At 46.5% G+C, this 27,020-nt stretch overlaps 1 protein-coding gene across 5 annotated transcripts; it reads right to left on the bottom strand.

The window, feature by feature from the left end:
- Nucleotides 1–489: 489 nt before the first annotated feature.
- Nucleotides 490–25,215, bottom strand: LOC120022257 (homeobox-containing protein 1-like). 5 transcript variants are annotated; one of them, XM_038966144.1, is made up of 12 exons: nt 25,020–25,215; nt 24,381–24,471; nt 23,589–24,019; nt 22,565–22,575; nt 19,757–19,842; nt 16,923–17,033; nt 12,044–12,298; nt 10,265–10,421; nt 6,155–6,237; nt 5,860–5,955; nt 1,146–1,336; nt 490–696 (listed from the first exon to the last, which is right to left on the bottom strand). In XM_038966144.1, the coding sequence occupies exons 2-12, from the start codon at nt 24,457–24,459 to the stop codon at nt 550–552; spliced, it is 1,647 nt and encodes a 548-aa protein (XP_038822072.1). In that variant the 5' UTR covers nt 24,460–24,471; nt 25,020–25,215; the 3' UTR covers nt 490–549. The 5 variants fall into 5 exon arrangements, with proteins under 5 accessions (XP_038822072.1, XP_038822070.1, XP_038822074.1 ...); XM_038966142.1 differs by lacking the exon at nt 22,565–22,575 and having other exon boundaries at nt 23,578–24,019; XM_038966146.1 differs by lacking the exon at nt 22,565–22,575 and having other exon boundaries at nt 1,218–1,336; nt 23,578–24,019.
- Nucleotides 25,216–27,020: the final 1,805 nt, after the last annotated feature.

Genomic DNA, 27,020 nt, shown 5'->3' with positions numbered 1-27,020 from the left:
AAGCTTACTAAGATCGGGGTCAAAGACATTCAAGCTAGCAGAGAAGGCTGATATTATCACGCTGATATTAAAAATCGGGAACACTTATCGTCACAGCAAAAGATCAACTGGCCTCAACCAAACACACCCGTCTTCACCTCATCATCGAACACACCTGACCTGCAGGTTCAAAACATTCCGCAACCACTCGTCAAAACCTTTAAAAAAAATAAAAAAGCAAGTAGCAAAGAAAACGTTAAAAGGCTGTTGAGCTTCTAGAGGATTTAACCACTTAAGACCCCTATTCTTTATAAGGAGTCGTCTTTCGTTTAAGACTGTCTTGGAATGCACTACATAGAGGAGATAAGAGATAAATATTGACATTACTATAAAGCATGATTACTGTATAGACAGTGGCCTCCCTACCACTAGAGGCACCGAGAGCTATAGCACCCTTTTCAACAATTAACGCACTGACTTGTCATAACCCTTGAAGACATTCAGAGCATCTATTATTAATATTATATTTTAATATGCCGTTATATATTCAAATCCACGCTCTCCCATTGGTCACTCCTCGTCCACTGTCTCTCTCTTCGATTCATCAGCTTTCTGTTCCAGAACCTGAGAGGTGGGGCTTGGAGGGGGAAGGACCTCGACGGCAGCCAATGAGGAGGTGTCTTGTAGATCAAGGTCCTTCCTGGAAGAGATCTCTTCCTGTAAAAGGAAAAAGATTAGATAGTATTGTACTGACCAGACAGTCCGCGTTACATGTCCCGCAAAATAAAAATGTAAATATACATGTTACTCAATCATTTCATCCAAACAGCTCACACGCGCGCACTACAAGTCCCGCCTCTCCCATCTCCTCATTGGTTTTTAGGAGCATATACCCACGTGGATGATTGAAAGATGGACTGAGGTCCACACTCCAGTCCAGTCGGTGGGTGTAATGTAAGCTAGCTAAGTGTCCATGAACGTTTCAAATGTGTTTTGACCCGTCTCCAAATGAATAAAGTTGGTTCACAGTTGGTTTTGGTATTTTAACCTCTATGTCATGAACGCGTCTGGTGTGGATAGACAAAGTCATTTGGCCATCATGTTGCAGTTTATTGTACAAGTTCAATGATAAAATCCCTGACTGAATTGTTGATTCACTGACTCACCTGCTCTATGAATCGTTGATTCACCTGCTCTATGAATCGTTGATTCACCTGCTCTATGAATCGTTGATTCACCTGCTCTATGAATCGTTGATTCACTTGCTCTGCGAAGTCCTGTGGTTCCAACTCCTCCCCGTTGGATTGACAGCTCGGGCTTGGAACCTCGATACCATGACTCTCCAAGATGGCTGCCTCTGGCGGGGAGAAGGCGAGAGGGAAAAGGAAGGAGGAGAAAGAAAGCAGATAATAAAAGGTACAAACAGGGAAAGGGAAATGCTGTCCTTTATCTACTACAGTGTCAAGCCACACGTAGCCCCCTCTACCAGCAGCTACACACGTAGCCCCCTCTACCAGCAGCTACACACGTAGCCCCCTCTACCAGCAGCTACACACGTAGCCCCCTCTACCAGCAGCTACACACGTAGCCCCCTCTACCAGCAGCTACACACGTAGCCCCCTCTACCAGCAGCTACACACGTAGCCCCCTCTACCAGCAGCTACACACGTAGCCCCCTCTACCAGCAGCTACACACGTAGCCCCCTCTACCAGCAGCTACACACGTAGCCCCCTCTACCAGCAGCTACACACGTAGCCCCCTCTACCAGCAGCTACACACGTAGCCCCCTCTACCAGCAGCTACACACGTAGCCCCCTCTACCAGCAGCTACATCTCTAGTAACATGTAGCCCCTCTACCAGCAGCTACATCTCTAGTAACATGTAGCCCCTCTACCAGCAGCTACATCTCTAGTAACATGCAGACCCTCTACCAGCAGCTACATCTCTAGTAACATGTAGCCCCTCTACCAGCAGCTACATCTCTAGTAACATGCAGCCCCTCTACCAGCAGCTACATCTCTAGTAACATGCAGCCCCTCTACCAGTAGATACACACGTAGCCCCTCTACCAGCAGCTACATCTCTAGTAACATGCAGCCCCTCTACCAGCAGCTACACACGTAGCCCCTCTACCAGCAGCTACATCTCTAGTAACATGCAGCCCCTCTACCAGCAGCTACATCTCTAGTAACATGTAGCAACTCTACCAGCAGCTACATCTCTAGTAACACGCAGCCCCTCTACCAGCAGCTACATCTCTAGTACCATGCAGCCCCTCTACCAGCAGCTACATCTCTAGTAACATGCAGCCCCTCTACCAGCAGCTACATCTCTAGTAACATGCAGCCCCTCTACCAGCAGCTACATCTCTAGTAACATGCAGCCCCTCTACCAGCAGCTACATCTCTAGTAACATGCAGCCCCTCTACCAGCAGCTACATCTCTAGTAACACGCAGCCCCTCTACCAGCAGCTACATCTCTAGTAACACGTAGCCCCTCTACCAGTAGATACATCTCTAGTAACATGCAGCCCCTCTACCAGCAGCTACATCTCTAGTAACATGTAGCCCCTCTACCAGCAGCTACATCTCTAGTACCATGCAGCCCCTCTACCAGCAGCTACATCTCTAGTACCATGCAGCCCCTCTACCAGCAGCTACATCTCTAGTAACATGCAGCCCCTCTACCAGTAGATACATCTCTAGTAACATGCAGACCCTCTACCAGCAGCTACATCTCTAGTAACACGCAGCCCCTCTACCAGCAGCTACATCTCTAGTAACACGCAGACCCTCTACCAGCAGCTACATCTCTAGTAACATGCAGACCCTCTACCAGCAGCTACATCTCTAGTAACATGCAGCCCCTCTACCAGCAGCTACACACGTAGCCCCTCTACCAGCAGCTACATCTCTAGTAACATGCAGCCCCTCTACCAGCAGCTACACACGTAGCCCCTCTACCAGCAGCTACATCTCTAGTAACATGCAGCCCCTCTACCAGCAGCTACATCTCTAGTAACATGCAGCCCCTCTACCAGCAGCTACATCTCTAGTAACATGTAGCCCCTCTACCAGCAGCTACACACGTAGCCCCTCTACCAGCAGCTACATCTCTAGTAACATGCAGACCCTCTACCAGTAGATACATCTCTAGTAACATGCAGCCCCTCTACCAGCAGCTACATGTCTAGTAACATGTAGCCCCTCTACCAGCAGCTACACACGTAGCCCCTCTACCAGCAGCTACATCTCTAGTAACATGCAGCCCCTCTACCAGTAGATACATCTCTAGTAACATGCAGCCCCTCTACCAGCAGCTACATCTCTAGTAACATGTAGCCCCTCTACCAGCAGCTACATCTCTAGTAACATGCAGCCCCTCTACCAGTAGATACATCTCTAGTAACATGTAGCCCCTCTACCAGCAGCTACATCTCTAGTAACATGTAGCCCCTCTACCAGCAGCTACATCTCTAGTAACATGCAGCCCCTCTACCAGCAGCTACATCTCTAGTAACATGCAGCCCCTCTACCAGCAGCTACATCTCTAGTAACATGCAGCCCCTCTACCAGTAGATACATCTCTAGTAACATGTAGCCCCTCTACCAGCAGCTACATCTCTAGTAACATGTAGCCCCTCTACCAGCAGCTACATCTCTAGTAACATGCAGCCCCTCTACCAGCAGATACATCTCTAGTAACATGCAGCCCCTCTACCAGCAGATACATCTCTAGTAACATGCAGCCCCTCTACCAGCAGCTACACACGTAGCCCCTCTACCAGCAGCTACATCTCTAGTAACATGCAGACCCTCTACCAGTAGATACATCTCTAGTAACATGCAGCCCCTCTACCAGCAGCTACATCTCTAGTAACATGTAGCCCCTCTACCAGCAGCTACATCTCTAGTAACATGCAGCCCCTCTACCAGTAGATACATCTCTAGTAACATGTAGCCCCTCTACCAGCAGCTACACACGTAGCCCCTCTACCAGCAGCTACATCTCTAGTAACATGCAGCCCCTCTACCAGTAGATACATCTCTAGTAACATGTAGCCCCTCTACCAGCAGCTACATCTCTAGTAACATGTAGCCCCTCTACCAGCAGCTACATCTCTAGTAACATGCAGCCCCTCTACCAGCAGATACATCTCTAGTAACATGCAGCCCCTCTACCAGCAGCTACACACGTAGCCCCTCTACCAGCAGCTACATCTCTAGTAACATGCAGACCCTCTACCAGTAGATACATCTCTAGTAACATGCAGCCCCTCTACCAGCAGCTACATCTCTAGTAACATGTAGCCCCTCTACCAGCAGCTACATCTCTAGTAACATGCAGCCCCTCTACCAGTAGATACATCTCTAGTAACATGCAGCCCCTCTACCAGTAGATACATCTCTAGTAACATGCAGACCCTCTACCAGCAGCTACATCTCTAGTAACACGCAGCCCCTCTACCAGCAGCTACATCTCTAGTAACACGCAGACCCTCTACCAGCAGCTACATCTCTAGTAACATGCAGACCCTCTACCAGCAGCTACATCTCTAGTAACATGCAGCCCCTCTACCAGCAGCTACATCTCTAGTAACACGCAGCCCCTCTACCAGCAGCTACATCTCTAGTAACACGCAGACCCTCTACCAGCAGCTACATCTCTAGTAACATGCAGACCCTCTACCAGCAGCTACATCTCTAGTAACATGCAGACCCTCTACCAGCAGCTACATCTCTAGTAACACGCAGCCCCTCTACCAGCAGCTACATCTCTAGTAACACGCAGACCCTCTACCAGCAGCTACATCTCTAGTAACATGCAGACCCTCTACCAGCAGCTACATCTCTAGTAACATGCAGCCCCTCTACCAGCAGCTACATCTCTAGTAACATGCAGCCCCTCTACCAGCAGCTACACACGTAGCCCCTCTACCAGCAGCTACATCTCTAGTAACATGCAGCCCCTCTACCAGCAGCTACACACGTAGCCCCTCTACCAGCAGCTACATCTCTAGTAACATGCAGCCCCTCTACCAGCAGCTACATCTCTAGTAACATGCAGCCCCTCTACCAGCATCTACATCTCTAGTAACATGTAGCCCCTCTACCAGCAGCTACACACGTAGCCCCTCTACCAGCAGCTACATCTCTAGTAACATGCAGACCCTCTACCAGTAGATACATCTCTAGTAACATGCAGCCCCTCTACCAGCAGCTACATGTCTAGTAACATGTAGCCCCTCTACCAGCAGCTACACACGTAGCCCCTCTACCAGCAGCTACATCTCTAGTAACATGCAGCCCCTCTACCAGTAGATACATCTCTAGTAACATGCAGCCCCTCTACCAGCAGCTACATCTCTAGTAACATGTAGCCCCTCTACCAGCAGCTACATCTCTAGTAACATGCAGCCCCTCTACCAGTAGATACATCTCTAGTAACATGTAGCCCCTCTACCAGCAGCTACATCTCTAGTAACATGTAGCCCCTCTACCAGCAGCTACATCTCTAGTAACATGCAGCCCCTCTACCAGTAGATACATCTCTAGTAACATGCAGCCCCTCTACCAGCAGCTACATCTCTAGTAACATGTAGCCCCTCTACCAGCAGCTACACACGTAGCCCCTCTACCAGCAGCTACATCTCTAGTAACATGCAGCCCCTCTACCAGCAGCTACATCTCTAGTAACATGCAGCCCCTCTACCAGTAGATACATCTCCTACATCTGAAAATAGATATTCCAGCTAGCCTAACATTGGCTAACGTTGAACTCTTATCATAGTGCTGACACCTATCCAATGCTTTCAGGTCTACCCGAATGTGCCTGGGTGTTAGGGATAGGGGGTGTTTTGGTATTAGAGATTCTCACCTATATTAGCCCGTCTCTTCATCTCTTTCCGGCGGTTGGCGAACCAGTTGTACACTTTCAGAGCCGTGACACGCTCAAACTCAGACAGCTTGCATCCTGGGTAATAGTGACAGAGGAGAGATGGACAAGTGAATAGGTGACATTTGGTGAGCCTTTTGAACATAGGACTTAATTGGTAATAAAATAACTTGTTTAAAAGGGGCATAAGAAAAAAGGTAGATATGAATTCATGATGATTGGGTTAAGAATTAAGACATTGGTTACAGGTGTGTGGGTGGGCTTGAACCAAACTGACCAGGTTTCTGGATGACTGAGTTGCAGGTGTTAGCGATCTCCTCTCTCTTCGCTTCATCAGGGTACTGGTTCTCCATGAAGAAACTGACAGACACAACAACCAGCCAATAAGAACAGTGTTAGACAACCCCCCCACCCATGGCATTAACCAATCAGAAGCTACTACTGGCCGAAACTCTACAAAGCTCTGGAGGATCACTTTAATGGAGGAAGGAAGGAGAAAACATCCAGCTAGATTAGCCTCACCCACGGCAACTAAAGTGATGCTCCAGAGCTTTGTAGCGTTTCGGCCAGTAGTTTTGTAGCGTTTCGGCCAGTAGTTTTGTAGCGTTTCGGCCAGTAGTTTTGTAGCGTTTCGGCCAGTAGTTTTGTAGCGTTTCAGCCAGTAGTTTTGTATCGTTTCAGCCAGTAGTTTTGTATCGTTTCAGCCCGTAGTTTTGTAGCGTTTCAGCCAGTAGTTTTGTATCGTTTCAGCCCGTAGTTTTGTATCGTTTCAGCCAGTAGTTTTGTATCGTTTCAGCCAGTAGTTTTGTATCGTTTCAGCCCGTAGTTTTGTATCGTTTCAGCCCGTAGTTTTGTATCGTTTCAGCCAGTAGTTTTGTATCGTTTCAGCCAGTAGTTTTGTAGCGTTTCAGCCAGTAGTTTTGTATCGTTTCAGCCCGTAGTTTTGTATCGTTTCAGCCAGTAGTTTTGTATCGTTTCAGCCAGTAGTTTTGTATCGTTTCAGCCAGTAGTTTTGTATCGTTTCAGCCAGTAGTTTTGTATCGTTTCAGCCCGTAGTTTTGTATCGTTTCAGCCCGTAGTTTTGTATCGTTTCAGCCCGTAGTTTTGTATCGTTTCAGCCCGTAGTTTTGTATCGTTTCAGCCAGTAGTTTTGTATCGTTTCAGCCAGTAGTTTTGTATCGTTTCAGCCAGTAGTTTTGTATCGTTTCAGCCAGTAGTTTTGTATCGTTTCAGCCAGTAGTTTTGTATCGTTTCAGCCAGTAGTTTTGTATCGTTTCAGCCAGTAGTTTTGTATCATTTCAGCCAGTAGTTTTGTATCATTTCAGCCAGTAGTTTTTGTATCATTTCAGCCAGTAGTTCTGAAAGTAGTGCCCACGAGCTAAAACGGGTTCCTGAAAATTGTGTACTACGTCATCTATTTCCTATGATGTTACATCTTGCAAAACATTTTTTTTTTTTTTTTTTTTTTTTAAATGTGCAATTTGTATAGGTTACAAATCTGTAAGTGCTTAAAAGATCCCTGACTGCATTGCTAACCAATCAGACACTCTCATTGAAGTAGTACAGCAGATTAATGGGACACATTAGGTGGATTACATTCAGCACTGTTTTTCACTCTCCGTTTCTCGGCAATAATTAAAAACAACCTCATTTTACATAAACAAAGATTTATTGCACCACTTAGTCCACCCTCCATCTTCCTCCTTCCCCTCCATTTCCCTGTCTGAATAATAATAACTTCCCTTTACAAATAAACAGCAGGAGCACTCCCCCCCCCCCCCCCCCCACTTCCTCCATCACACTAACCTACAGTATCGCCCTTCAGCGCGACGGGAGTGTAAACTAGCCCATAAAAGAGAAGCAGCATTGCAGTGGCATTGCGTAATCCATAGAGCTATGTGACGGTGTGACTGGTCTACGTGCCTGTTGTGTTCTCATTACTGAGAGTGACCTCTGCTTGGAAAACATCACAGGAAGCAGAGTCGCCCGCTTCGGGAAACAGTGCGACAAAGATCATTCTTATACTTAGGATGTACTTGGCTTTTTAAAAATCGGTTAGAAATCCGTTATAAAGAACACCAGTTTCTAAAACAGATAGTCACAAAAGGCCTTGATGGGAAACATCTTGTCATGACATCACCCACCACTAACATCAAGAGACACAACCACTAATAATTAGTGTAGGGGTAGAACAAAAGCCTAGACACACTATAGCTCTCCAGGAAAAAGTTTGTTGACCACTGCAGTAATTGCGATGAACCAGTTTTGAATCGGTCTCCCGACATGCATTTGTAACAAATTAACAGGAATCTCAGCACGATGGATTTAACCTCATGTCCGAATACTGTGATATCCATGTTGACACAGATTCGTATTCATTGAATTTTAATTTGGGCAAAAGACATACAACACATACAATATTGTGTGTACAATGTGTTCCCAGAGGAGTATTTATTAAAACACTTATTTTTCCCAGGGAATGATACACTAGGCTGATCTTGTCCCAGGAAGTTGAGGCATTAGCCTTCTTACCCATTCCACTGAATAATGGTTGACTAATATTGTCTTGCAATATTTCACCTACGATTCAAATATGTATCATAACAAATATACAAAATAGTACCTTTATTCATCAAATATCAAATCAAATGTTATTTGTCACGTACACATGGTTAGCAGACGTTAATGCGAGTGTAGCAAAATGCTTGTAATATCTTTGTACGAAAAAAGTTAACATGTAACAAACGTATGTCATAAAAAATTAAAAACTACAAAGCCAGTAAAACAATGTGATTCTTTCCCATGTCAACTGTTTCAGATGTCTGTTGTTTTCAACCCCGGGATACACAGGAAAATGAGAACCATGTGGAATGTTTAAAACAAAATGTCCAAATGAACATGAAAAAACATTTCAACATTGTTTCTAGCTCATTCTATAGTAAAAAAAGACCGCTGCCTAAATAAATTACTGTCGATTATTTAAGTGCTAATGCCAGAGAAGCCTGTGTCTGGAGGATATATCGTCTCGGGCCGGCAAACGTTCCAATATATCCTCCAAACACCGGCTTCAAGGGCATTATCACGTTTATACAACGGGTTACCAACATATTCATAAAAAAAAAAAAATTGATGGATTTATTCATACTATTTCATCCTTCCACAAGATAAAGTCCCGACACAAATCTAGGGTTGCTACCCAAGCCGTCTGGTCATCCGTTCTATCGGTTCGGTTGCCAGAGACGCGACCCAGTCGTTCAGTCTTTTTGTTCTGTATCTATGGACGCGACCCAGTCGTTCAGTCTTTTTGTTCTGTATCTGTGGACGCGACCCAGTCGTTCAGTCTTTTTGTTCTGTATCTGTGGACGCGACCCAGTCGTTCAGTCTTTTTGTTCTGTATCTATGGAAGCGACCCAGTCATTCAGTCTTTTTGTTCTGTATCTATGGAAGCGACCCAGTCATTCAGTCTTTTTGTTCTGTATCTATGGACGCGACCCAGTCGTTCAGTCTTTTTGTTCTGTATCTATGGAAGCGACCCAGTCGTTCAGTCTTTTTGTTCTGTATCTATGGACGCGACCCAGTCATTCGTTCTAAATGTTCCATTGCCATACTGGCTGGCAACATTCTTATCCCTTGCTTGCTAGCTAGCCAACTACGGCTAAATTACAGTCACGTCAAAAAGTGCAGACAGAATAAGAGTAGTTGCATTTGTTTAAGCTGTTTTCTAGTGACATTTATTTGGATACATCCATAACAATGAGCTAATGAGGCGTGATTTCACCTGGCGTAGAAAATGTGTTCTCTCGTCAGGACACTGTTGTTCAGAGGAGCTAGCCAACGACACAACTAACACAATCACTTCAAACTGAAGCTGGAAAAACTAGCTGCACATTGTTTCATTGGACATTTCTTTGCATATATCCATAAAAATTATGCCAGCTGATTCATGATTTCGACTGGCTGAGAAACGCTGCCTGTCTGTCTCGTCCCGACTCGTTCATTACTATGGGACAGTTGGGGACATCGAATTTGAATATTGAAACATTGTTGAAAATGTAACATGATGTCCTCTAGTTTAAGGAAAGTTCTCCACTATTAACAATAAGACAGGAAGTTCCTATACATCTATAGCTGGAGGGGATTGTATCTCTTTAACAGTATTTGTACTTAATTTTAGTTTCTCTTTTATTTGATTTAGATTGACTTTGAGTAAATAGCAGTCGCTCTCTGAGTGTGCTGTTCTTCCAGGTGTGTGTCAACATAGATAATCAATCAAATGTATTTATAAAGCTCTTTCTACGTAAGCAGACAATTGGCTCGTCAAATGGAAAACAATGCACCACTATTGTAATGGATACCCAATCCAATCAGAGCTCTTTGATTGGCTCACCTCTCCATGATTGACTGGCACTCCTTCCTCCAGGTGAACCTGCTTCCCCTCCGCAGCCTCAGAGGACCACCCACCACCCCGCCCCTCTCCCCAGGGCTGACCCCCGTTCTCCAATCAGGCTCCTCCTTCACCAGGGAGCGCATCGACAGGGTAGCACCTACATGGGCCGTAATGAGAGAAGGGAAGAGAGGTGGCGAGAGAAGGGAAGAGAGGTGGCGAGAGAAGGGAAGAGAGGTGGCGAGAGAAGGGAAGAGAGGTGGCGAGAGAAGGGAAGAGAGGTGGCGAGAGAAGGGAAGAGAGGTGGCGAGAGAAGGGAAGAGAGGTGGCGAGAGAAGGGAAGAGAGGGGGGAGGTGGCGAGAGAAGGGAAGAGAGGGGGGAGGTGGCGAGAGAAGGGAAGAGAGGGGGAGGTGGCGAGAGAAGGGAAGAGAGGGGGGAGGTGGCGAGAGAAGGGAAGAGAGGGGGGAGGTGGCGAGAGAAGGGAAGAGGGGGGGAGGGGGCGAGAGAAGGGAAGAGAGGGGGAGGTGGCGAGAGAAGGGAAGAGAGGGGGAGGTGGCGAGAGAAGGGAAGAGAGGGGGGAGGTGGCGAGAGAAGGGAAGAGAGGGGGGAGGTGGCGAGAGAAGGGAAGAGAGGGGGGAGGGTGGCGAGAGAAGGGAAGAGAGGGGGGAGGTGGCGAGAGAAGGGAAGAGAGGGGGGAGGTGGCGAGAGAAGGGAAGAGAGGGGGGAGGTGGCGAGAGAAGGGAAGGAAGAGAGGGGGAGGTGGCGAGAGAAGGGAAGAGAGGGGGGAGGGTGGCGAGAGAAGGGAAGAGAGGGGGGAGGTGGCGAGAGAAGGGAAGAGAGGGGGGAGGTGGCGAGAGAAGGGAAGAGAGGGGGGAGGTGGCGAGAGAAGGGAAGAGAGGGGGGAGGTGGCGAGAGAAGGGAAGAGAGGGGGGAGGTGGCGAGAGAAGGGAAGAGAGGGGGGAGGTGGCGAGAGAAGGGAAGAGAGGGGGGAGGTGGCGAGAGAAGGGAAGAGAGGGGGGAGGTGGCGAGAGAAGGGAAGAGAGGGGGGAGGTGGCGAGAGAAGGGAAGAGGGGGGAGGTGGCGAGAGAAGGGAAGAGAGGGGGAGGTGGCGAGAGAAGGGAAGAAAGGGGGGAGGTGGCGAGAGAAGGGAAGAAAGGGGGGAGGTGAGAGAGAAGGGAAGAGAGGGGGGAGGTGAGAGAGAAGGGAAGGTGGCGAGAGAAAGAGAAGGGAGGAGGGGGAGGTGAGAGACGAAGGTGAGAGGGAGGGAGTGAGGGAAGGAGGTGAGAGAAGGAGTGAGAGAGGGTAGTGAGGGAAGGTGAGGGAGGAAGTTTAAACATCAGAGAAAGTAACCCATTGTAACTATTAGTTATGAGAAAGAACTGATGGTTCGATCACATGACTGTTGTATTTTAATAAGGATTTGGTAACTTTTAGGATACATGACATCCCTCGGACTGACAGTGGGAAGGCACAAAGACAGGCATGTGATGTGATGACAGGATGTATCAGACAGACAGTGGTCACTGAGGGATGCAGTGTCTTTAAAAAAAAAAATTTGACTTTCGACTTTAGTAATGGAACTCAGAGTTGGAGCGTGATCTAAAACCTGGACTAGTAAAAACGTCGCCTGCCTCGTTCCTGAACAGCCACAGACAGAACTGAGGAGAGAGAGGGAGGGTTGAGCCCTGTAAGAGTGTTTGCCTGTTATGGGCATGGGTGGGCAGTGGGGGGGGGGGGCTTGCTGTTACCTGGCTGTTACCTGGCCGTTACCTGGCTGTTACCTGGCTGTGCCTGCTGTGCGGCAGCAGTGTACCATGGGAGGAGGTGCATCAGCAGCTCTCTCTGCCTGCCCCAGGTGGTGGCGGCCGTGGCCGCGGCTGTGGCGCCCGTAGCGGCGTTTCCCACCATCCCTGTGACGTCTCTGTCCCCTCCCCTGGCGGGTCCAGAGCCCAGGTTCTGACCCAACCCCTGGCCGAGACCACAGAGCCCTGGGCCCAGACCCGCTGGGCCGTGCTGGCTTTCACTCCATCTCAGCCCTTCATTAAGGACAAAACCAAACCAGTGGTCAGGTCAGGCCACAGACGTATCTAAGTAGACATACAGAGTTTGGGCAATATTGGTTTAAGATTTAGGCCTAGAGTTAACAGAAGTCTTGCAGTCAATCAAAATCAGATCACCTGTTTGTATGTCTATCAACAGGAATGTAGTTCATTAAAATGCCAGGCCAGACATTACTTTTATGTATTTTTTTTATTACAATTCGTTTTATAACTGAATCTTACTGACTTCATCCAATCATTTTTGTGGCCACAATGGTGTTAGTTAAGTTGACAAGAGAAACTTTGAGATTACTGTTCTGAATAGGTAAACAGCGGACAGGTCAAAAAGTTTAGTAATGAAGTGCCCACCAGGTAGAAAGGCAGAGAGAAAGGCAACATGTTAGCATTAGGATCGAGAATTAGCATCATTGTTAGTATTAGATGGGATTATTATGGTTAGCCTGTTAGCCATGTAGGAATGAAAACCAGCACCGGAATTCTACCTCTCCAGGATCAGGACTGAGAACCACACAGAAGCAGCATCAAAGCTTGGTGAAGAAGGGAGGAAAGGACAGGGGGATGGCATGAAGAAGGGAGGGGTAGGTAGATTGTTCATGAAGGCTTCTTCTCATGCATTTTGCTCATGTGACATAGGAGTGAAGCACTAAAGTGACAGATTAAACATTGTAATATTTAGGCTAATGTCTTTGCCGATGTAGAATTGAGCAAACAGTTTCATTTTCAAAACACTTCTAGTGCATCTATACATTGGTCTGTGTGGATGTTTATTGTTGACTTCTTATGAGGTCGTGACGTTCCTGTAGCCTGGGTTTAGATGTTCTACAACGTTCCTGTAGCCTGGGTTTAGATGTTCTACAACGTTCCTGTAGCCTGGGTTTAGATGTTCTACAATGTTCCTGTAGCCTGGGTTTAGATGTTCTACAATGTTCCTGTAGCCTGGGTTTAGATGTTCTACAATGTTCCTGTAGCCTGGGTTTAGATGTTCTACAATGTTCCTGTAGCCTGGGTTTAGATGTTCTACAATGTTCCTGTAGCCTGGGTTTAGATGGAGGGATCGCCACGTTCCTGTAGCCTGGGTTTAGATGGAGGGATCGCCACGTTCCTGTAGCCTGGGTTTAGATGGAGGGATCGCCACGTTCCTGTAGCCTGGGTTTAGATGGAGGGATCACCACGTTCCTGTAGCCTGGGTTTAGAAGCGCTACAATGTTCCTGTAGCCTGGGTTTAGAAGCGCTACAATGTTCCTGTAGCCTGGGTTTAGATGGACGGATGGCGACGTTCCTGTAGCCTGGGTTTAGATGGAGGGATCACCACGTTCCTGTAGCCTGGGTTTAGAAGCGCTACAATGTTCCTGTAGCCTGGGTTTAGAAGCGCTACAATGTTCCTGTAGCCTGGGTTTAGAAGCGCTACAATGTTCCTGTAGCCTGGGTTTAGATGGACGGATGGCGACGTTCCTGTAGCCTGGGTTTAGATGGATGGACACACACCACACTCATCCACTAGAGTTTCACTTCAAACCAGATGACTTTAACATAATTGATTAATATCGACATTAAAGGCTGGTTTACAGTCGTCTATCAACATGTCTGTAGACATAACGTAGCGACATCATGAACATTCTATTGTCGTCCGACATCAAACTTGTTGTCGTCGTTATGACAATGAATAAACCCAAAACAGCAGCCCGGTGCGCTCCAAACGGCACCGTCTATTTCAACACCAATAAACCCATCCGTTTAAAAAAATCACGAAATGTCAACCTAGCAAGCTAGGCAACTAAAAGCAATTTTCTAAACAATGTTTTGGTTCGTTGCTAGCTAGTTAGCTACAGTGCCTTCAGAAAAGTATTTATTCCCCTTGACTTTTGCCACATTGTTGTTTTACAGCCCGAATTTAACATGGATTAAATTGAGATGTCGTCACTGGCCTACACACAATGTCAAAGTGGAATTACGTTTTTAAAAATGTTTACAAATTAAAAATGAAACGCTAAAATGTCTTGAGTTAATAATTATTCAACACCTTTGTAATGGCAAGCCTAAATAAGTTCAGAATTTTAAAAAAGTGCTTAACAAGTCACATATATTGCATGGACTCACTGTGTGCAATAAGTGTTGACTACCTCATTATCTGTAAGGTACCTCAGTCGAGCAGTGAATTTTAAACCCAGATTCAACCACAAAGACCAGGGAGGTTTTCCAATGCCTCACAAAAAAGAGCACCTATTGGTAGATGGGTAAAAATATAAAAAGCAGACATTGAATACCCCTTTTATTATGGTGAAGTTATTAATTACCTTTTGGATGGTGTATCAATACACCGAGTCACTACTAAGATACAGGCGTCCTTCCTAACTCAGTTGCCGGAGAGGAAGGAAACCACTCAAGGATTTCAGCATTAGGCCAATGGTTACTTCATAAACAGTTTAACAGCTGGATCAACATTTATTTTAATTTTTTTAATTTTACCCCCTTTTCTCCCCAATTTTCGTGGTATCCAATCGCTAGTAATTACTATCTTGTCTCATCGCTACAACTCCCGTACGGGCTCGGGAGAGACGAAGGTCGAAAGTCATGCGTCCTCCGAAGCACAACCCAACCAAGCCGCACTGCTTCTTAACACAGCGCGCCTCCAACCCGGAAGCCAGCCGCACCAATGTGTCGGAGGAAACACCGTGCACCCGCCCCCCTTGGTTAGCGCGCACTGCGCCCGGCCCGCCACAGGAGTCGCTGGAGCGCGATGAGACAAGGATATCCCTACCGGCCAAACCCTCCCTAACCCGGACGACGCTAGGCCAATTGTGCGTCGCCCCACGGACCCCCCGGTCGCGGCCGGCTGCGACAGAGCCTGGGCGCGAACCCAGAGACTCTGGTGGCACAGCTAGCGCTGCGATGCAGTGCCCTAGACCACTGCGCCACCCGGGAGGCCCTGGATCAACATTTTAGTTACTAAACAATCCTAAGCTAATTGACAGAATAAAACGAGGAAGCCTGTACAGAAAAAAAAGATTCCAAAACATGCATCCTGTTCGCAACAAGGCACTAAATTCTCTATGTTGTGTTGTGTTGTCTCTCTCGTTGTGATGTGTGTTTTATCCTATTTATATTGTATTTATTTTAATCCCAGGCCCTTGTCCCCGCAGGAGGCCTTTTGGTAGGCAGTCATTGTAAATAGGAATTTGCTCTTAACTGACTTGCCTAGTTAAATAAAAGGTTAAATAAAAGGTTAAATAAAAAAATAAGTAATACAGCAAAAAATTTGGCAAAGCAATTAACTTCTTGGCCTGAATACAAAGTGTTATGTTTGTAATCATTAAGGATTGGAGAGTTTTTCAGGACAAAAAATATCTAACGGAATGGAGCTAAGCACAGACAAAATCCTAGAGGAAAACCTGGTTCAGTCTGCTTTCCATCAGAATCTGGGAGATTCATTCACCTTTCAGCAGGACAATAACCTCAAACACAAGGCCAAATCTACACTGGAGTTGCTTACCAAGAAGACAGTGAATGTTCCTGAATGGCCGAATTACAGTTTTGACTCAAATATACTTGAAAATCTATGGCAAGACCTGAAAATGGTTGTCTAGCAATGATCAACAACCAATTTAACAGAGCTTGAAGAATTTTTTTTAATAATAAAATGGGCAAATGTTACACAATCCAGGTGTGGAAAACTCTTAGAGACTTACCCAGAATGACTGACAGCTGTAATCACTGCCAAAGGTGATTCTAACATGTATTGATTGAGGGTGTTGAATATTTATCTGATCAAGAAACAGTATATTAGTGTTTATTTTTAATCAATTTCTAAAAACATGTTTTCACTTTATCATTATGGGGTATTGTGTGTAGATGGGTGAGAGATTTTTTTAAAATTCAAAATGGATTTTAGGCTGTAACAACAAAACTGTGGAATAAGTCAAGGTGTATGAATACTTTCTGAAGTCACTGTAGCTAGCTAGCTGGCTAGCCAGTTCAAATAATGACCAGAGTATAGCTGACAACATCTTAACTTGAGCTACTTTATAAAAATCATTACTACAGGAAAATAAACACACAACATAATTATTTCCAAGGTAATGGAAAGCTGACAGAATAACTTCTGTAATAAATTCTGAGAATTTTAGAAGTTCTGCATCTTGTCACAGGAGGATTTGGTATAGTTGCCATGGCAGCCCGGCGAACCACGACAACGGACATTGCGACAGTTGCAGACACTTCACATGTTTTCCACGTCTGTGCGACAAGGAAACGTGAAAGACATTTAAATGCTGTTTTGACTAGCGACACTTGTCGCACTCTAATTGTCTACGGACATGTCGTTAGACCAAGTATAAAATGTGGCGTGTGTTTTTAAATCCTACTGTATACGTTCTCTCAGTCATAGATCTCTCGGGTCTCCTGATCTCTGTATGTCACTTAACTCTCCAGCCCTCTAGAACCAGAAAAGGTGTGTGTGTGGATTCACAATGCAGGATTATAGGTACGGGACATAGGATGGACAGAGGGTAAAGGTGACAATAACAAGCAGCAGTCCAACTAATAGAATGGAGTCAACATGAGCCGCTCCCTCCCCTTAGCCACCTCCTACACTGGTTCTTACCTGGGTTGTTTCGCTCAAGCAGGTACCAGCGGTAGAAGGCTCTGCGTTTGGAGTCGCTCATCTCCAAGCCCTGCTGCAGCAACCACTGAGAGATATAGCTCTGACTGATACCTAGGGGAAGGGTTATACAGTGCATTCGGAGAGTATTCAGACCCCTTGACTTTTCCCACATTTTGTTACGTTAAAGTCTTATTCTAAAATGGATTAAGTCACCCCCCCCCCCCCCCTTCTCAATCTACACACAATACCCCATAATGACAAAGCAAAAACTATATACATACAGTGCCTTCAGAAATTATTTATACTCCTGGACTTAATCCACAGTTTGTTGTGTTACAACCTGAATTCAACTTTTTTTTTTATATCTCACCCATCTACACACAATACCCGAATAATGACAAAGTGAAAACATGGTTTTAAAAATGTTTCAATGGGATTTAAATCTGGGCTTTGGCTGGCCCACTCAAGGACTTTCACATTCTTGTCCTGAAGACATTCCAGTGTTGTTTTAGATTGGCGTCATTGTACTGTTGGAACTTAAAATCGTCTCCCCCAGTCTAAGGTTGTTTGCACTCTGAAGCAGGTTCTCATCATGGATTTGCCTGTATTTGGTTCCACTCATTGTTCTCTCCATCCTTAAAAAAAGAGAAGAGGGGGGAAAAAAAGTGTCCCAGTCCCTGCCGCTGAAAAACATCCCCATAGCATGATGCTGCCACCACCATGCTTCATGGTGGGGATGGTGGTCGATGGGGGATGAGCTGTGCCTGGTTTTCCCCAGACATAGCACTTTGCATTCAGGCTAAATCTTTGTCATCAGACCACATAATATTTTGCCTCATGCTCTGTCTTTTTTTAAACTCCAGACATTTTTCCTCAGAAGTGGCTTCTGTTTTGGCCACTCCCCCATAAAGCCCAGATTGGTACTGTAGAGACTGTTGACCTTCTGGCAGGTTCTCCCATCTCAGCCAAGGAACTCTGTAGTTCTGTCAGGGTGGTCATTGGATTCATGGTCACCTCTCTGACCAAGGTCCTTCTTGCTCGGCTGCTCAGTTTGGTCAGACGGACAGCTCTAGGGAAGTTCAATATTTTTTTTAATTTCCCAATAACGGAGACCAATGTGCTCTAGAAAATGTTTGGTTGTCTTGGAAAAACCGCTCAACACTCTCGACATTGTTTTATCCCCAGATATATGCCTCATCACAATTCTATCAGAGATCGACGGACAGTTCTTTGGACTTCATGGTATAGTTTCTGCTCTGACACGCACCGTCACCTGTGGGACATTACACAGACAGGGGTTATTCTTTCTGAATCATTTCCAAAACAATTGGTCACAGGTGGACTCCAATCAAGTTGTAGCGACATCAAGGATGATTGATAGAAAATCAGGTGCACCTGCTCTTAATTCGGTGTGTCACAGGAAAAGGGGTGAGGAAATATACTTCGGGGTTTTTTCTCCTCATTTAATTTACATAAGTTCAGATGTAGAAATATGCTTAACAAGTCACATAAGTTGCATTTTCCTCTCATCACAGCCATTAAACTGAGGATGGATCAGCAACATGGTAGCTACTCCACAATACTAACCTAAATGATAGTGAAAAGAAGGAAGCCTGTACAGAATATAAATATTCCAAAACATTCATCCTGTTTGCAACAAGGCACTAAAGTAATACTGCAAGAAATGTGGCAAAGAAATTCACTTTATGTCCTGAATACAAAGTGTTATTGGGTTTGCCCCAAACATACAACACATTACTGAGTACCTCTATATTTTCAAGCATAGTGGTGGCTGCATCATGTTACGGGTATGCTTGTCATCATTTTTCAGGATAAACACTTAAACAAATTAATGGAGATAAGCACAGACAAAATCCTAGAGGGAAAACCTGGTTCAGTCAGAGATTCATTCACCTTTCAGCAGGACAATGACCTCAAACACAAGGCCAAATCTACACTGGAGTTGCTTACCAAGAATATAGTGAATGTTCCTGAATGGCCAAGTAACAGTTTTGACATAAATCAGCTTGAAAATCTATGATCAACAACCAATTTGAAGAATTGTGAAAATAACAACAGTGGAAAAAGTTGCACAATCCAGGTGTGGAAAACGCTTAAGAGATTTACCCCCAAAAACACTCACAGCTGTAATCACTGCCAAAGGTGCTTCTACAAAGTATTGACTCAGGGGAATGAATACTGTATTTAAATTTACAATACATTTTCAAAAATGTCAAAAAACATGTTTTCACTATGGAGGTATTGTGTGTAGATGGGTGAGAAGGGAAAAAAATGTAATCCATTTTTATTTTATTCAGGCTGTAACAACAAAATGTGGAATAAGTCTAGGGGTATGAATATTTCTGAAGGTACTGTAACTCTGATACCTAGGGTGAGGAGACAGAACTGACTGATTTCACTACACCTGCAATAACATCTGTAAATATGTGTATGTGATCAATCAAATGTGATACCTAGGGAGAGGAGAGGAGTTAGGGAGAGGAGTGAGGAGGAGGAAGGTAAATAAGAAGCAGAGGAAGGTAGGAGATAGGGGAGGGAGAAAATTATGGGAGGAGAGGAAAAACAGATGAAGAGAAGGAGTGTGAGTAGGAACAAATCAAATCTTATTTGTCACATGTGCCGAATACAACAGGTGTAGTAGATCTTACCGTGAAATGCTTACTTACAAGCCAAATGAGAGCATTATAAAAAAAAATATCCTAGAAGGAAAGACACTAATATTCATACAAAACAATGTAAACAGCGCACACTAAAAACAGATGACACAGGTTCACTAAAAATCTGTCTCAGCAGAATATATATGACTGATTTACCTGTGACCTGTCCCACAATGGCCTGGGAGATCCTGCGATTGTTGAGGAAGGTTTTAATCTCCTCCTTCACCAGGTTACTGTCCCTCCTAGAAGAACACAACGGGCACCACAGAGTAAGAACAGACAACACACTTCCTGTCCCCCCAACAACAAAAGTTACCGTCCCTCCTGCAACAACAACAGACACCATAGAGTAAGAACAGACAACACACTTCCTGTCCCCCCAACAACAAAAGTTACTGTCCCTCCTGCAACAACAACAGACACCATAGAGTAAGAACAGACAACACACTTCCTGTCCCCCCAACAACAAAAGTTACTGTCCCTCCTGCAACAACAACAGACACCATAGAGTAAGAACAGACAACACACTTCCTGTCCCCCCAACAACAAAAGTTACTGTCCCTCCTGCAACAACAACAGACACCATAGAGTAAGAACAGACAACACACTTCCTGTTTGTGGTGTGAGCAGTGGATAGTAACCGACATCACTACTTCTGTACAACTCAATAGATTCTTCATCTGCTTCATCTGCAATCCTTCATCACATCTGCAGTAATGTGGATATACTGGTGGAACCAAACAAAGAGTGAAACATTCTACACCATATGTTTGTTTTGCCTCCCCTACGTTTTCAGATAAGCTGATGAAGGAGAGACAGAAACGAGGAGAGGAAGCCATCGGCCTAGCTTACATGACTCCAGATCCACCAGTTGTTGACTGGTTATCCATAATGTATCCTATACACACAATCAGAGCAACCCGGTACCCCTTGCATATAGACTAGGCGCCGGTACCCCTTGCATAGAGACTAGGCGCCGGTACCCCTTGCATATAGACTAGGCGCCGGTACCCCTTGCATATAGACTAGGCGCCGGTACCCCTTGCATATAGACTAGGCGCCGGTACCCCTTGCATATAGACTAGGCGCCGGTACCCCTTGCATATAGACTAGGCGCCGGTACCCCTTGCATATAGACTAGGCGCCGGTACCCCTTGCATATAGACTAGGCGCCGGTACCCCTTGCATATAGACTAGGAGCCGGTACCCCTTGCATATAGACTAGGAGCCGGTACCCCTTGCATATAGACTAGGAGCCGGTACCCCTTGCATATAGACTAGGAGCCGGTACCCCTTGCATATAGACTAGGAGCCGGTACCCCTTGCATATAGACTAGGCGCCGGTACCCCTTGCATATAGACTAGGCGCCGGTACCCCTTGCATATAGACTAGGCGCCGGTACCCCTTGCATATAGACTAGGAGCCGGTACCCCTTGCATATAGACTAGGAGCCGGTACCCCTTGCATATAGACTAGGAGCCGGTACCCCTTGCATATAGACTAGGAGCCGGTACCCCTTGCATATAGACTAGGAGCCGGTACCCCTTGCATATAGACTAGGAGCCGGTACCCCTTGCATATAGACTAGGAGCCGGTACCCCTTGCATATAGACTAGGAGCCGGAACCCCTTGCATATAGACTAGGAGCCGGTACCCCTTGCATATAGACTAGGCGCCGGTACCCCTTGCATATAGACTAGGAGCCGGTGGCACCCCTTGCATATAGACTAGGCGCCGGTGGCACCCCTTGCATATAGACTAGGCGCCGGTGGCACCCCTTGCAAATAGACTAGGCGCCGGTACCCCTTGCATATAGACTAGGAGCCTGTACCCCTTGCATATAGACTAGGCGCCAGCGGTACCCCTTGCATATAGATTAGGCGCCGGTGGCACCCCTTGCAAATAGACTAGGCGCCGGTACCCCTTGCATATAGACTAGGAGCCTGTACCCCTTGCATATAGACTAGGCGCCAGCGGTACCCCTTGCATATAGACTAGGCGCCAGCGGTACCCCTTGCATATAGACTAGGCGCCAGCGGTACCCCTTGCATATAGACTAGGCGCCAGCGGTACCCCTTGCATATAGACTAGGTACCGGTACCCCTTGCATATAGACTAGGTACCGGTACCCCTTGCATATAGACTAGGTGCCGGTACCCCTTGCATACAGACTAGGCGCCGGTACCCCTTGCATACAGACTAGGCACCGGTACCCCTTGCATATAGACTAGGCACCGGTACCCCTTGCATATAGACTAGGCACCGGTACCCCTTTTATATAGACTAGGCACCGGTACCCCTTTTATATAGACTAGGCACCGGTACCCCTTGTATATAGACTAGGCACCGGTACCCCTTGTATATAGACTAGGCACCGGTACCCCTTTTATATAGACTAGGCACCGGTACCCCTTGCATATAGACTAGGCACCGGTACCCCTTTTATATAGACTAGGCACCGGTACCCCTTGTATATAGACTAGGCACCGGTACCCCTTGTATATAGCCATGTAATCATTGCCAATTGTACATCTATTATTACGTGTTCTACTTCTCATTCTCTATTTTCTTTCTCTCTGCATTGATTTAACTGTGGTTTCTGGAACGTCTACTAACTTGCACAAGACGCCATATTGCCAGAGACTGTCATAAAGCTTTCTGCTTTCTTTAGGTCCTGTATGTAAGCCTGGCTGCAATCATCTTTTTATCCATCCCTCCCTACACACCTGACCCAAATGAGTCAGTCTAACAGTAGGAGAAAAGCCAGCATCACCAGAGACTGGCTGTTGTTACCCGATGATCTTCCTCTCCCAGAGTTTGATTCTCTGCCGTCTCTTACGTTCACCTCAAATACCCCTCTACTTTCTGTTCATGTTACCTCCCTCCTCTTCACCACAAATACCCCTCCTCATCCTCTACTTTCTCTTCAGGGTTCACTACTACCTCCCTCCCCTCACCTTCACCTCATGTACTCCTCCACCTTCTCCACGTCACAGTCTACTGTCCCTCCCTCACCTCATGTACTCCTCCACGTCACAGTCTACTGTCCCTCCCTCCCTCACCTCATGTACTCCTCCACGTCACAGTCTACTGTCCCTCCCTCACCTCATGTACTCCTCCACGTCACAGTCTACTGTCCCTCCCTCCCTCACCTCATGTACTCCTCCACGTCACAGTCTACTGTCCCTCCCTCCCTCATGTACTCCTCCACATCAGTCTACTGTCCCTCCCTCCCTCACCTCATGTACTCCTCCACGTCACAATCTACTGTCCCTCCCTCACCTCATGTACTCCTCCACATCACAGTCTACTGTCCCTCCCTCCCTCATGTACTCCTCCACGTCACAGTCTACTGTCCCTCCCTCCCTCATGTACTCCTCCACATCACAGTCTACTGTCCCTCCCTCACCTCATGTACTCCTCCACGTCACAGTCTACTGTCCGTCCCTCACCTCATGTACTCCTCCACATCACAGTCTACTGTCCCTCCCTCCCTCATGTACTCCTCCACATCACAGTCTACTGTCCCTCCCTCCCTCACCTCATGTACTCCTCCACGTCACAGTCTACTGTCCCTCCCTCCCTCATGTACTCCTCCACGTCACAGTCTACTGTCCCTCCCTCACCTCATGTACTCCTCCACGTCACAGTCTACTGTCCCTCCCTCACCTCATGTACTCCTCCACATCACAGTCTACTGTCCCTCCCTCCCTCATGTACTCCTCCACATCACAGTCTACTGTCCCTCCCTCCCTCACCTCATGTACTCCTCCACGTCACAGTCTACTGTCCCTCCCTCACCTCATGTACTCCTCCACATCACAGTCTACTGTCCCTCCCTCACCTCATGTACTCCTCCACATCACAGTCTACTGTCCCTCCCTCCCTCATGTACTCCTCCACATCACAGTCTACTGTCCCTCCCTCCCTCACCTCATGTACTCCTCCACGTCACAGTCTACTGTCCCTCCCTCACCTCATGTACTCCTCCACCTTCTCCTCCAGATCCCAGTCCTCCTCTGCCATGATGTCATAGCTAAGTGACTTCTGAACTCCAACCCCGTGTGGGTACATCGGCGGGGGAGAGGCCTCATAGCTGTTACTAGGCGACAGCGAGGCGCCGTCCAGCCCAGGGGTCTGCGTTGTGGCGGAGGCCAAGGAGAGGGAGGAAGAAGAGGAGGAGGAAGAGGAGGAGGGGGCTGGGGCGGAGGCTGTGGTAGGGGTGGTGTCGTTGGTTGGGTTGGCGGTGTGGGTGTCGTTGCAGTACGGGGGGCGATGGTCGGGATCTAGCCGCTCTAGGGACTCCAAGGCCTGGATGATCTGTGGCTTGGTCATCCCTGAGAGACGGAGACGCTGGAGGAGGTCGATCTGCTCGATGGTATAGCGTGGCTCCACCTCACAACACTCCATCCTGACATCTAACGGGTTAAAACAGACATGACTTGTCCACACACACTCACTCCCATAGGTCTCAAACATATGAAAATATTACATTGAAATACTGTATACGCGGGACTTTGTTGTCAAGTTCACTCACAAAAGGTGTCTGGAGCATGAGAAAAACACCAAACGTAACTTGGGCTAAAAAATATATTGAATGCCATGATGAAGAATGGTATGTAGGCTACTGTACATTAACTCTCGTGGACAGAAATGACAAACTTTCGCGAGATAATTTTACATATGGGTATATGGGTACATTCATTGAATCTGTGCACTGACTACAAAACAATGTGTTATTGACCCATGGCATTTACAGTGGCAGCCTGCCTTGCCTACCTGATAGCGGGGGTGAGAGGCGCCCTGTGGGCATCGGTTCGGTTCGCGGGACCGCAGCCGGGAGGCACCACTGTCGCATGGCTCGATGGAGCTGCCGGAGAGAGAGGCAGGATACAGTTTACATGGTACGGTGTTGGGAGGGAATGCTAGCATCTGTAATAGTTCGCTTGTCAGCTAGCTAGTAACTGTACTTCAGATATTATCAAATTTTGTAAATATGGCCTGTTGCTAAATATGTTACCTAGCTACCAAGTTAGCCATCTGCCAAATGAGACTTGCCAATCACTTCCACTGACGTGCTGCAGTCTGGTACGGTTAGCTTATCGTGCTAGCTAATTATTAGCTTGCTAGTTAATGTGTTGACACTAGCTTGCAACTGCCTATACTATAACACAGATGCATTAACAAGCTACTAAAAGTAGCTCCCACTAGCTAACTTTCGCTACGTTGGATAGCTAGTTCATTACATGCATCTTGCACCAGAAGCTAGCGCGGACTAACTAGCAAGCTTTCTACTGTAGGGCATAAACCAGAGAACCTTGCACCAAAATTATCGATTGTGGATGTGAGATCATGTCATTCTAACTAATGCAGATACCGGTAGCTAGTTAATGCTAACCCACAGCCCCCCTTCCTTACCTCCCGCTGCTGTGGCAAGCTACACCAGCTGACGCTCACTCAACCGTGCAAGTCGACCGACCCCCTTCGTAATGGTTTCCAACACGCTAATGAAGGTGATCCGTGCAGGGTCACATTGTCCCGGGATGCAGCAGCACCGGAGAAAAACCGAATCGCTAAACAGGGAGTCGGTCTCAGTTTCTGACCTCTCACCCCACCACACTGCCCCGGAATGATATAGGAAGTTATTCATCTGGGAGGTAAACTCAAAATGTTATTAATTTATTATTAAGACATTCAGTGCTGAAAAAAACGTTTATATTGTAAACCTGGTCTCAGTGCATTTCGCATTATTCTGTATGTAAATGTATTGGGGAGAAATTAAGCTTCCTCAAGCGTTGTGGTTTTCCAGCCTATTGTGTCGAAAATAGGTTCACTACACTACTCGAGGCTTTGACCAACACAGTTGACACTAGTGGCACCAGCTGGTCAAAATAATTTCGAGCAGCCAAATTATTATAGATAATGTGACAAACAAAAAACATCCAGTCAGCGGCAGTCTTGTGGGCGAGTTGATTAGAGATTGAAGCAGAATGGCAAGAATAGGGAAAAGCTATAAGGCGGGCCACACCCTAGGCAAATAACGGCGCAGTACAATAGAGGTGTGCAACACGGCATCTCGGAACGCACAACTTGACGATCCTTGTCACGGATTGGCTGTTGCAGCAGACGACCACACCGTTCCACTCCTATCAGCTAAAAACAAGTGGGCACGCCATCACTAACACTCCACAATTGAGGAGTGGAAAAACATTGCCTGGTCAGACTAATCCCGGTTCCTGTTCATGCTGATGGCAGAGTCAGGATTTGGCGTAAGCAGCATGAGTCCATGGCCCTATCCTGCCTGGTGTCAACGGTAATGGTGTGGAGAATGTTTTTCTGGCACACGTTAGGTCCCTTGATACCATTTGAGCAACGTTTCCATGCCCCGAATAATTCAGGCTGTTCTGGGGGAAACTGGGACCGACCCGGTACTAGATGGGTGTACCTAATAAACTGGTCACTGTGTATGTCTGTATGTATTTTCATCGGCATGATCCCATACCATGATCCCATATAATGATCCCACAGCATGATCCCATATCATGATCTCATATCATATCATACCCCCCCCCCCCACACACACACACACACACACACAGACACACACACATGCACACACCCACAGAGATTCACACACACACACACACACACACACACACAGAGACACACACACACCCACACACACACACACACCATTGAAATTGCCATGCCAATGCTGAAGTTGCATTTTTCTCGTTCACTCTCCAACCCAACAAATCTCTCTCTCTCTCTCTGTCTCTCTCTTCCTCTCTAAACTACACACCACTCTCATTTTTGTGGTTGGAATCAGTCTCCTTCTCTCTATGCTGAAGTTGCATTTTTCTCGTCCACTCTCCAACCCAACAAATCTCTCTCTGTCTCTCTGTCTCTCTCTTCCTCTCTAAACTACACACCACTCTCATTTTTGTGGTTGGAATCAGTCTTCTTCGCTCTGTGTTGAAAGTTTTATAATGCAGCGTTCATAAACCAAATGGGAGGAATCAGTCTTCTTCGCTCTGCGTTGAAAGTTGTATAATGCAGCGTTCATAAACCAAATGGGAGGTGAGAAGTTGCCAGTTGAGACGTCGTACACACCAGTTGGATGCGTTCACGCCGTTTGATTGGCTAATGGTCAACAAGCTGCGTATAAAAATCATAAACTAAAAGTACATCTATCATGCAAACAAATTATAGTGTTAAAAAAAAACATATTAATAGATTGCTTTTGTTTTGTTATTGCGTTTTTCTGCTGAAAATTCTGTTTTCCAAGGTAATTTCCTTAGTAGGTGACTGACATCAGAGGTGGGAGAAGTGGGAGCTCAGGATTCTAGATTAGTTTCCCGCTAGTAATTACCAGTTGGAGGGCTGTTCAAATAGATTTTCCCTAGTCATATGCGGTAA

This window comes from Salvelinus namaycush, chromosome 27, assembly GCF_016432855.1.
Source record: "Salvelinus namaycush isolate Seneca chromosome 27, SaNama_1.0, whole genome shotgun sequence".
In the NCBI taxonomy this organism is placed as follows: domain Eukaryota; kingdom Metazoa; phylum Chordata; class Actinopteri; order Salmoniformes; family Salmonidae; genus Salvelinus; species Salvelinus namaycush.
Note: the sequence above shows the minus strand (reverse complement) of the source record. Positions and strands in the feature narration are given on the sequence as shown.

Bases quoted from the DNA above. Each gene is read 5' to 3' on its own strand.
- LOC120022257 (XM_038966142.1), bottom strand. From the start codon at position 24,459: ATGCGACAGTGGTGCCTCCCGGCTGCGGTCCCGCGAACCGAACCGATG. The intron at 6,238-10,264 runs GTGAGCCAATCA...TGTGTCTGTCAG, and splicing joins TGCCAGTCAATCATGGAGAG to TTTCTTCATGGAGAACCAGT. The intron at 5,956-6,154 runs GTCAGTTTGGTT...ACTATTACCCAG, and splicing joins CTCAGTCATCCAGAAACCTG to GATGCAAGCTGTCTGAGTTT.